Here is a 12,250-nt window from a genome sequence, read left to right on the forward strand (position 1 = left end):
GATTGCCTAGGTGTCATGGCAACTTGGCATGGCCTGCACATCGACGGGTCGGGGATGAGGCTAAAACCCCCGGAGGTGGAGAGGTCCACATCATCGGCCCTCATTCCGATGGGAGGATGGAAGGAGAAACATTGCATGAGGGAGGTGAAGAAGAGAAAGAGCTCCATGTGGGCCCGAGTCTCTGCCCACACACACCCTCTGACCTGAGAAAGGAGGGGAAAGGAGAGGAGGATGGGGCAGACCAAGAGGGAGGTTGGGTTGAGGGTTTTGATGGAGGTACCATTCCCTTTTGCTTATAACAATTCCACTAGGATACTTTATGGCATAAACACCATTCAATTACTGCACCTCAAAGATATGATGGGTGTTTTTTTTAGAATAGTTGGATGGCTGGACAATAATTGCCTTTAGCTTCATGAGAATAATTAGGCACACAGTCGCTCCTGTATTGTGGGTGTGTCTCGTGTCCCGTTACCTGCAGAGAAGGGCATGAAAGCATCCCTCTTCACAAACTTGTTCTGGTCGCTGAGGAAGTGGCGAGGATAGAACTCGTCTGGCTTCTCCCAGTGGGTCTTATCCCAAGTTGGAACACAAATGTTGAATATTTATCATTTTTAAGCTGTACGCATTTATATTTCGGCCTTAAACCCTAGATGGCACTGCAGGCTCCAAAAAGGCCAGGCTAAATTGGCACTATATCAGATTTTGCTCAGCGTGAAAAATGTGGCAATTTTCATGCATACTTTCAAAAGTGAACAATATGGTCTTTTTTAGGCTCTTATCTACTGGACTGAAGGGAGATGAGGCACATTTGTTTTCAGCTCATCACTACAAAATGCATATGAATCTGTGCTCTTAAATTACAGATTTATGTTGCAACAAATAAACTGTGTTGAACACAATTATATAGAACCCTCTTCTTTAAAGCCACACTGAAGAGAACATCTGCCTCCCTGCCTGCCTGTCTGTCTGTCTGTCTGTCTGTCTTGATATGTCTATGACATATCTGCAGTGCTCAAGGAATGACATTCCATATGATCCGCATTCACTTTTCTAAACATAATTTGAGGCTAAATAATTACTTTAAAACGTCTCATTATGACAACATAGTTGATAACCCTTTTTGCAACCAGTCCTTGGTATTGTGGTTATTGTAAGGTAAGTCATATTGTCATATTAATTCATTTATTGCCATATTCATTAAAATCAAGAAGTCGGCCTTTATGCGTTCAATTTAATTTCCTATAATTGGGAAATGACGGACTGTGGCTTTAAGGGCACTGTGCCAAACCCTTGCACATGAGACCAGTCTATTGGAATGTACGCTCATTCACGCACATAACTTCAGTTGACAACATCCCTCAGCAAGTGGCACTTTTCATTCCACCACTGCAGCAAAGAACGCCAGCAACCACCTGACCCTCAGCAAAATGAAGCCCAAATCACTCGTATCGAGGTTATTTGATGGTAACACCGAATCGTCAGGTGAGACGCACGCCACAGGAGCAAGGTATCAGCGACAGGTTGACTGTTCGGAAAAACTGGGGACCACCGCACCTGGCGATTGCTCACAGGTAGAGAATGGGAACAAGAAGAAAGAGAAGTTCCACAGAGAGGTTCATTTCGCCTTTTTACCGGAGAGGTATGAACCCCTAATTGAGGAGGACGAGGCAAGGGAAAGAGCGAAAGAGGAAAAGAAAAACAAGAAGAAAGAAACATACAAGAAAGTTAAGAAGGTAGGTCGCAATATGAAAAACTCCACTGTTTCATTCATCTCTCATCAACATATGTTTATTTGTTTAATGGCCCACAAAAGTTTTGGTCAACTCTCAACGACATTTATTTATCCTGACCTATCAATATATGGTGCCTTTGAAAGTCAAATGTACAGTATGCAATTACTCTGTTGTTTTCCCTTTTGCCTGACACATCAGAAAAAAACTGTAACAACAATGTTGAATTTGCAGATACTTCTTTCAACCATAGAATTCCCAAGTCTGTACCCCATTCCCATGTGTTAACATTTAACATGTCTGGGTAAGTAATAAAATGATCCCATAATATAGCACAATCCATCAAATTTATTTAAAATATGATTTCTCCAGTTATATGACCAAATATGTATGTTTGGTCATATAAACTGATGTGTAAAATCAGTTATGACAATCACAACCACAAAATCAAGATCATTTTTGAAATATAATGACCACAATGTAATGATTTAAAAAAATAAAATAATAATAATACATTCACTATTTAAATACCAAAATAAATAAACCAATTGATGTTATAAATCAAACATTTTCACTGTCTTGAAAAATTACAAAAGTTAATCCCAACCATTTCCATGTGTATGGTACATAATCCTTGCAGGTTGTCTTGTTTTTGTTGTGGCTTTACTAGGCTTGGAATAACAGAGTAACCTCTCCCATGTACAGTAAGTGGGCCAACACTCTCTCTGGCTCCTGTGTGGGCTCATAGGCCCAACTTCACCAGGCTCAGACATTCACTGGTGAATTACCCAGCTAGACTAAGCCCATTGATTCACTAAAGAGCTTTGGCCCTACTCGATCCCTAAAGCTTTGATGTAGTGTCACCTCTCCACTCTCTCCGATGTGTACTGCAGCTAAAATAAGCCCATAGGGAATAGTAACGATTAGCCAAAAACATAATAGCGTTGCCAGACAGATTGTCACCCATGGCCTGAATAACTTGGATCCATCTACACCAGGGATGTAGACAACAACAATCTCCTTTTCTCACGACTTTATTGTTTCTGCAGAAAGGCCGGTTTTGTTATTGTTATGGTCCTTTCGTGTGATTAATGATAGTTACTCACGTGGCATTTCCTCTTGGCTTTATCAGTGTTGGACTGCTTGAAAGAGTTGAAGTTTTACTGCCCACTCACGTGTTACTCTTGAGGATATGATAACTGGGAAAATATCTGCCAATATTGCAATGAGTCTGCCAATCAATCTATCATCAAACTGATTTTGGTCATGTGTCTTTCTTTGTATTGACGCTATCTTGCTCCAGCTGAACCTATAACGTCTATAAATACCCAGGAAGGCTTATTAAGTTATGATTTTATCGACTAGGCTCAAAGGCACTTTGGATCTTGGTAAAAACAAAAACGTCAGGGGGCCTTACTTTAAGTCCTACAGTCAAACAAGGAAATCATAAAAGGTTGCATTCTATAAAAACAACCCTTTCTAATCACGTTTCAAATAAAGTTGTCAATCAATAACTACATTAACTTACAGTAAAGAGAATAACCATACAATGCCAATTGGGCAGTCTCTCAAACCTCAGATGTTATTGTGAGAGAATGACAGGGGTGTTTGGCAGTTTTAATTGCGTCCTTGTTTGTGAGAAGTTTTAAAGTTTTAAACGGTGGCGATCAGGGAATGAGATCCCTTGAAATAAATATTTTATTTACGAACACTGTGGTCCCAAAAAGTGCTTTCTAAAATGGAGTGTCCTACACAACACTTGGTTTGTAAACAAACATGTTATGGCCAGGGGTGTTCTAGGGGTGTGGACCCATCGATTTTCGCTTTTCTGTCTCTGGTGGATGCTTCTTCGAATCGTGCGCGCATGCAGAAACACAACAGCTATTAATTGCAAATCTTTTCAGGAACATCTATGAGATCCGTCTACACCAGGGATGTAGACAACAACAATCTCCTTTTCTCACGACTTTATTGTTTCTGCAGAAAGGCCGGTTTTTGTTATTGTTATGGTCCTTTTGCGTGATTAATGATAGTTACTCACGTGGCATTTCCTCTTGGCTTTATCAGTGTTGGACTGCTTGAAAGAGTTGAAGTTTTACTGCCCACTCACGTGTTACTCTTGAGGATATGATAACTGGGAAAATATCTGCCAATATTGCAATGAGTCTGCCAATCAATCTATCATCAAACTGATTTTGGTCATGTGTCTTTCTTTGTATTGACGCTATCTTGCTCCAGCTGAGCCTATAACGTCTATAAATACCCAGGAAGGCTTATTAAGTTATGATTTTATCGACTAGGCTCAAAGGCACTTTGGATCTTGGTAAAAACAAAAACGCCAGGGGGCCTTACTTTAAGTCCTACAGTCAAACAAGGAAATCATAAAAGGTTGCATTCTATAAAAACAACCCTTTCTAATCACGTTTCAAATAAAGTTGTCAATCAATAACTACATTAACTTACAGTAAAGAGAATAACCATACAATGCCAATTGGGCAGTCTCTCAAACCTCAGATGTTATTGTGAGAGAATGACAGGGGTGTTTGGCAGTTTTAATTGCGTCCTTGTTTGTGAGAAGTTTTAAAGTTTTAAACGGTGGCGATCAGGGAATGAGATCCCTTGAAATAAATATTTTATTTACGAACACTGTGGTCCCAAAAAGTGCTTTCTAAAATGGAGTGTCCTACACAACACTTGGTTTGTATACAAACATGTTATGGCCAGGGGTGTTCTAGGGGTGTGGACCCATCGATTTTCGCTTTTCTGTCTCTGGTGGATGCTTCTTCGAATCGTGCGCACATGCAGAAACACAACAGCTAATGTCCGACACTGCAAGTCCATTTCTGGGGGTTATATTACTATTAAGGAGGATGCTGTTGTTTGGAAATCGAACTATTCCTTTAAGTTGGGACTTGTTTTGGGGTTTTTTAACATCCTACACACAGACGCTCTGGATCTGTTCCAGTTGCCAGCCCTTTTCCTGAACACTGAACATGGAAGCCTATTGTCCTGAACTGAAGACTGCTTATTTTAGTTTGAGGAATAAAAACGACCTCAGCAGTTGAGTTTCCCCCTGCTGTTCAGCCATTGTCTAAGAATGGTGCAGAAGGTTTACTTCAAATTGCCTCTGTCTGAAATTGTGTTTGATGTTTTAATCCCATTTTTTTGACCTAGTTCTGTCATGGAAATGTGTTGAAGAAACTCAAATACATCCTCACATCATGTGACCTCTGTAGAAACTAAAAATCCATTAAAGACAAATAACCACAGTAGTGGAAAGTTTGTATGGACAATGGATGATGGCTTTGATTGATTGATCAGTGTATTGACTTCAGTCTCTGTCTGTCCCGTCTTGCAGAATTTCGGCAAGGCCCTTCGCTACAGCTGGAAGTGTTTGATACTCGGTCTTCACAGTTTCTCGGCGGGGTACTCCACCCCACTCTCTGCTGCCTCCACCCTTATCCCAGAGTTCCAAGCGGGCAGGGCCAGGGGCTGAGAGGACCAATCACATTATCCCATAATCCTTTTCACTGTTCACTGACTCTGACCCTGACCTCAAGAGTCTAGCACTGAAAACCAGAGAGTCACAGAAAATTCCTCAAATCAGAGATCACTTTCTGTTTTGAAATTATGAATTGAGATTAGAATACATAGATAAAAAATACTTTCTTATTGTAAGATATTGCGTGTTTATATGGGGTTATAAGACTGACATTAATTGTATATATTTTGTATTCTTAAAAAAGAGGAGGAGCTTTAGATTGAGCATATGGTTTGCTATTTCATGTCTTTTTTTGCGCAATAGAAGGATGTCATGATTTAGGAAAGATTGTATTGTGTGTCAGATGTTTTATACTTTTACAGTCAACTCTGAAATGAACAGGATGTTTTGTATATATTTGTGAAATGTTGCATATACTTTAAAATCACTATGGATACTGTACATGTATATTTCAAAACTCTAAATTACATTTATCCCATAGTTACTTATTGCACCCTAGAAATTCTGAATTATCTTCTCCTACATAACGTGTGCCTTTTTTCAACTAGAATCATTTTCATATCAAGTAACCAGCTAGTCACCCCGTGTGTTACCATACAAGGAGACACTGAGGGGGGACACTGAAGTAAGTTGTGAGGCTGAAACACAGACAATAGAGTATAGAACAGTTTCATCTCTATGACATGAATGATCAGAACATAATGTTTTCCAAAGTCTCTATGGCATCAGATTAAGTGAACCAGGACAGGAGCTTATTAACAAAGGGATTTAGTAACAGGAAAGCCTTAGCAGCATGGAGAGGGGGAACCAAAACAGGAAAGGGGGAACCAAAACAGGAAAGGGGACCAAGTCAAGGCAGAGGGCCTCAGCTCACACCCTGCAGACGGTCCGTTGTTCTAGCCAACGGAAGTCAGGGCAGGGCATGTCCCCCTCTGGATAAACTCTCAAGCCGCTGCTCAGAGCAGAATAACAGCTCTGTTTTGAATCGTTAAATTGAGATCTGTGATGCTTTTGGATAAACAAGCATTATCATTTTGGTGATAATGGTTGAGATGAGATGAAAATGATGGGGTTTTTTTGTGTCTGAGATATGGGTGTTAGTGGCAAGTTGAGTAATTTGAGTAAAATAATGATATTTTCTGAGATGTGGTAGCATACTGTATGCAGGTATCCAATCATGATTAAGAAAGAAATGGCAGGAAGGGGTAAACAAAAAGTTTGTCTTAGAATGTGTTAGGGGCTAAAGCAAAGTTGGTCATACAGATGGGTTCAAAAAGATTTCATTGCATCAAAATAACTTAATTGTTTGTTACTTTATCTTGTGATTGTGATTCGTTATTCATGCTCCTGTTCTCAAAAGAATCTGCAAACTATTTGTCTGACCCTGAAATATATTTTATTTTTATTCTTTTTTTATTACTGAAGTCACAATATTGCTTTATTGTTAAATGTTCTATGGCTTGAATGCATATCTATTTGTGTGGGAATTGATGTTTGTACTGTATGTTAATAAAGTGGAATTGATGTTGTCATAAATGAGTCATACATGTTTGTGCTGCTGATAATGTACAGAATAGGTTGGAATATATCATGAATGCCCTCCAGGAATTTCTTTTACCTGTCCTTTACACCACTGTCACATCAGAGCAGATCAAGGCAAGAAGACGAGGAAGCAATTTAGACTATTGAGACGCAGCCCCAAGAGGATGTACTGGTTTCTTTATGCAGCCGAAGAGCATCCTCCTTGTGCAGCCCCGAGCTAGAACACCTGATGACGTACATTTGCTGCGACGGCAAGGGGGCGTCTCTTCCGGGTTTCTCCACTCAGTTATTTTGTTTACACGTAGAGGAACTGTCAACTTGGATTTAGTCAAGATGACAGATCAAAAAGCACAGAATGTCAGCTCTATTCCAATCGATGGGTTTAGCAACATACGAATCACATCGATATGGACATTTCTGATGTCTGTAAGTTTGGTTTCTTACTCTCCACGGTACAGTCGACTTCGGCTACACATCATCATATCTCAAAAGCTAACCTTGGCTAGCTTAGCTGGACGGAAGTCCCCATCGTACACACTTTAGCAAGTTTACTGCGTTCACTGCAGGCTATCGTACAGTTAACGCAGTAAACTATACTATAGGAACTGGGGCTAAGCTTGATAAGTAAAGAAACAAGCAATAATGCTGTCATTATAACACAGAGAAATCAACCATCAGAGAGCTGAATGATGAAATGTTTATTGAATGTCTGGCAACCAAAACTCTGATCAACCAGGATCCTCCAACATGATGACATTGTTAAGTTAACCTACTTTTGTACCATAATATTAACCTAATGTGCTCTTTATTGTTAGCTACACGTAAGTAACACATGGTGCTTGATTTCATGGCTGCAGGTGCAGTGGTCCGAGCCGTGGCTGATAGGACTGGTGGTGTTCCACGTTGTCTGTCTCCTCATGACCCTCCTTACATGTAGATTCTACCGGGTGCAAATCTGTCAGTTCCTGGTTATGGGTAAGTGGAAGCATACGTTCATCTTGTCACGGTGCTTCAATTTACCCTTCAAATTTGAATTGTAATACCACATCCACAAAGGTGTTTTATGCCCAATTTGTTCTCTCGTTCTCTCGCTTCACCTAATAAGTGCAACAAAAAAAAAAGTAGGATTAGCTTTGTGCCTGTGTGTTCACTTCACCTACTCTTATAAGCAGGTACTGGCAGTCATCATTTCCCCTCTTTTCACAGTTTGCATGGTGTGCAGTGCCGAATATCTAAACGAGCTGGCAGCTATGAACTGGAGGTAACTTTTTAATCCAACAGCAGCATATGACTGTTGTGATATCCTACTTTCAGGAAAGGTGTTTTAGTTTGACGGGAGCTTTTCCAGTTGTCTAAGTTGGCACCTAAAACTAATTTAGATCAAGGTTAACCAGCTAATTCACATGCAACCATTCTTGACATTTAATTGAACTGTTTGAATGGTAACGTTGTCTTATATTTGTTTGCAGGTTGTTTTCCCAGTTCCAGTACTTTGACTCCAAAGGGATGTTCATTTCTTTGGTCTTTTCGATTCCCCTTTTGTTCAACACAATCATTATTGTGGTAAGTATTTTAAATGTGATTTATTAAATATTTAGTCTATCATTTTAGATTTACTACCGCAATAATGTTGTTCAACTGACCCGTGTAGTGATACAACCTTTGATTAGATAACTTTGTTTATTTGTTTATTCAGATTCCTATGAGTTGTTATCAGCAACAGCTACTCTTCCTGGGTTGCACACTACAACATATCACATATCACAAACAATTACACCAACTAGAAAGAAAGCACAAACTAAACTTAATACCAGAAATCCCCCCCTTTTGCATGAGTGAAACCATTTCTCAAACCATATCAAAGGAGAGGCAGCAGCAGCAGCAGCAGCAGTGTCCTAGGCTTGTCTAGTCCGAGTCTGTGTTAACTGTCCGGGCTGTGTGTCCTTCAGGCCGTGTGGGTGTACAGGACCTTCTCCACCATGACAGAGCTGAAGACCCTGCAGCTGAAGAGGAAGGCCCGTAGAGAGATCAGTAAGAAGACAGAGTGATCTCTCCTTTCTAATGGATTTCCAATGAGATTTCTGGTGTGCTATTGGGGGACCACCTCCACTTTATCCCCAAGTCAGCACGGCAAGCAAGCATCACAGAGTGGTTGGCACCAGTGCCCTTGTTTACTGAACTTTTTATGGGTAGTAGATCTGCACTGTAAATGTGTACAGTATGAGAAAAGGGACTTGAAGGGGTTAATTGCAGTTTCCCCACAATTCTTTTTAGTTACTTTTATTGGGTTGTGTTCTTCTGATCGAAAGTCACTTCTTCTGTTACTCCCCCTTGCTGATCTGAAAGGACTGAATACGAAGGGTATGAAGGTATTAAAGGTGGTAGTGGTTATGTTAAATTATGTGCTTCTGTCATTTATGACGATTGTTTCATGGCGTTTAGTCTGCATAGACATCTTTTACGAAGGGGACCTAGTGTTGTATCAAAACCATTAGATTTTTTAATCTTTTTTTTGTTCTGTTTTATTTCTTGAAAAGATCCTTGCTCTGCGCAACCGTGTATAAGTGTATTTACTGATTGTAAATGTTAGGCTTATGGAAAATAAAGTATTTGATTGAGACTGTATCTACTGTATTCCAATTTGATGGCCGAATTTCTCTAAACCTGCCCTCTGTAACTTGGAATTGGCTAGCCTACCATTCCAGGTAAACAATGTGGCATTGCGCGTAGTTACAGTAACCAGGGAACCAGTTTATCGAAACAACAATGCTGGAAAGTTAAGGTTTATATTGTAATTGTTGGGAGAGGGTTAGTTTTAGGGTTACCTAATATGACTAACCCTATTGTCGTATAAGGTCACTCGAGTGCAGTATGCATAGTCTATGCTGCTCCACAGTCCGAGAAGAGGTGTGTTAAAAACAAGCCCTACTATTATCCATGTGCTGCTGCAACCACAAACCGTACTATGATTTTACTTCTCAAGTAATTTGTTTAAGAGCAGTCACTTAGCAGAACGGTTTTGGTTACTTCTACTAGCCGCAACACCACGCTTTTCATATTGTAAACAAAGTAGTGGGCCAGCCAATTCAATTCTATGCAACTGTCCATGCAGTCTCTGTTCTCAGTTCAGTTATCTAGGTGTTCTCTACTTGTCCACAAGAGGGCGATGGTGACCAAACGACTTTATACGCTGTGTGCTGTGTCCACAAGGCAAGACAACAAGAAAAGGATTAATGGCAAAGGAGCCTTTTATAAGGATAAACAGCATAGCTCAATGGATGATGCTACAATGGCACACATCCATCGATGGTGCATTTTTATGTACCTTCCACAGGCAATGTCAAGGAAATTATGCAGTCAGGCTCAAGGGAGGCTGGTGGAGGTAGACATGTGTGTTTGATACCGTTCCCCCTTGTGTTCCATGCATTACAATGAACTTGTCATCCGACTTCTCCCTCCACCAGCCTCTCCTGGTCAGGCTGATCTTTGGCCGAAAAAGAGGATAGCATTTCATACTGTAAAGTGAAGCTGTTCTTTAAATAAAAGCCATTAATGCATTTAAATCCCAGATAACTTTTCTTTTTTCCCGAACTCACACCCCATTTTTCACTCTTTATCTCAGAGGGGAGAGGAGGAACGTCTGAATCCAGCTGCGCATTGTTATTTATTCATATCATTCTTTATTTATTTTCCCAGATGTGTCCGACGTGTGTTGGTATGCTGTTGCTTTCTGGATCTGTCAGTTTTGATGGCTACGGACATGAGTGATAGGGTCAGGCGGTTGCAATCATGTTATGAAAGTCATCTGAGGAGTTTGAGGGGTTGTGGGTGGGGATGGAGGGGGGGTGGTGGTGGTGGTGGTGGTGGTGTTGGGGGATGGAGCGGGGGCGGTTGGGGGAGGTGTGTGTGTGTGTGTGGGGGGGGGGGGGGGGGGGGTTGGACTTGAACTTGGCAGGATCTCGTCTCTGGTGTGTTAGGTTGTTGCATGCCGAGGGTTTATGTTTTTTCCTCTCTGATAGCTGTGATGTGATCTCCCTGCCAGGAGAGCAGCTTTAGAAGTTCTCGTCCTATAGTCTCAGTAGGCAGGTGTCCCACGCCTGCTGGCTCGCATGCATGCTAAAGACCTAATAGTAGAATATGTTATGCTATATAAGCCCTCTGGTATGTGGAAGGAGCCGTGAAGAAAATCAAAGAAGATACAAATATAAGACAGAGAGAGAGGGAGGGAGATGGTGGTTGTGGAAATGGTGTGAGGCAGTCTATGGGGATCATATGGAGATACTTATCCATGTATATCCGTTTCCAAATTCAATGTAAAGAGTCGGATGGGAGAGAATGTTCTAACAGGTGCTTTTAACTCTCGTCCAGTTGGATTCTCTGCATCCATTATTGGCTCCGGCTTTAATCAGCCCCTTGATAACATGCTGTCAAATCAGAGTGTGGTCTCGCATACATTTGTGAGCTCCACCGAAACAGCCGTTTTTATACATTGTGGTCATTGATGATGCCCCCCCGCCCCCCCCCCCCCCCGAAACCCTCATGTTCTCCTGCAGAGCGAGATCATGAATGAGTCGGCATCAATCTCTCTCAACTTGTAGTCTAGCTTTAGCCCTTGTTAGGGAATTCCTTCTTGATTTCATTCCCAGATCTGTTCCTGCCGGTGCCGATTTCGAGGGAGCTATTAGAATCATTCCCAAAGTTCTAATGTCCGAGTTGTGAATCGGATTTGGGACAAGCATCTGCAAACCATCCTCACAAACCCCTGGCACCGGCCCCCAGCGAAAAAACCCAGTTGAAATAACAAGAAGCAAGCGGCTTCTGCCAATTTTTGTTTTAGATCCCCCCCTACCTCCCCAAACGCCCCCCCACCACCCCTTAAAAACATCCCCCTGTATGTCCCATCTCACATCTCACTGATGTTTCTGATTACGAAACCGCATCTGTGATGGATGTATGAAGCCAAATAAAAACAAAACATTTATAGAAGTGTGTGTTCCGATCAGATAAACAGATGCTCTATTTCTGTGTTTCTTACCACATGTCACGGTGGCTCCAAGTTTAGATCCCAATTGACATGGGCTGTAAGCAATGACATCACAAAAATGACACTATCTCTTGATCTTTCTCTGAGTCTTCTTCCTAGACTCTGTAGTTTATAACCTTGGTGCTTCTCTAACCCAGTGTGTAGGGTACTAGGCTCATGAGAGAAGATCTTGACACTTTAGAACAGACCTAGTTGTGTCGGAGAGGGAGAAAAGTGGCCAGTAGCTCTTGACACAAACATGCTACTACATGGGTGTTAGCATTTATTGAGCTGGAAGCTGTGTGTGATGCTAATTGAGTTTACTGTAAATATCCCCCTCTCATTATTGTGTTGTAACTGATCCTGTTCATTGGGAATAAGTGGGTTTCCGTGGGTTCTCCGTATCCACCATCTAGTGGACCGCATTGGCCCTGATTGTGCACCTTCCTG

General features: G+C 41.3%; 2 protein-coding genes across 2 annotated transcripts; both read left to right on the forward strand.

The window, feature by feature from the left end:
* Window positions 1-15: 15 nt before the first annotated feature.
* LOC310818430 (uncharacterized protein) lies at window positions 16-5,235 on the forward strand (the record flags this gene model as incomplete). The annotated part of the gene is made up of 4 exons (XM_083689375.1): window positions 16-167; window positions 482-582; window positions 1,396-1,736; window positions 5,092-5,235. The coding sequence occupies 4 exons, from the start codon at window positions 16-18 to the stop codon at window positions 5,227-5,229; spliced, it is 732 nt and encodes a 243-aa protein (XP_083545501.1). The 3' UTR covers window positions 5,230-5,235.
* A 1,824-nt stretch (window positions 5,236-7,059) lies between these two features.
* Window positions 7,060-9,423, forward strand: tmem18 (transmembrane protein 18). The gene is made up of 5 exons (XM_083688476.1): window positions 7,060-7,203; window positions 7,635-7,752; window positions 7,984-8,038; window positions 8,247-8,340; window positions 8,727-9,423. The coding sequence occupies exons 1-5, from the start codon at window positions 7,111-7,113 to the stop codon at window positions 8,823-8,825; spliced, it is 459 nt and encodes a 152-aa protein (XP_083544602.1). The 5' UTR covers window positions 7,060-7,110; the 3' UTR covers window positions 8,826-9,423.
* The last annotated feature ends 2,827 nt before the right edge of the window (window positions 9,424-12,250 follow it).

The sequence above is a fragment of the Argentina silus genome, assembly GCF_951799395.1.
Source record: "Argentina silus genome assembly, chromosome: 17".
In the NCBI taxonomy this organism is placed as follows: domain Eukaryota; kingdom Metazoa; phylum Chordata; class Actinopteri; order Argentiniformes; family Argentinidae; genus Argentina; species Argentina silus.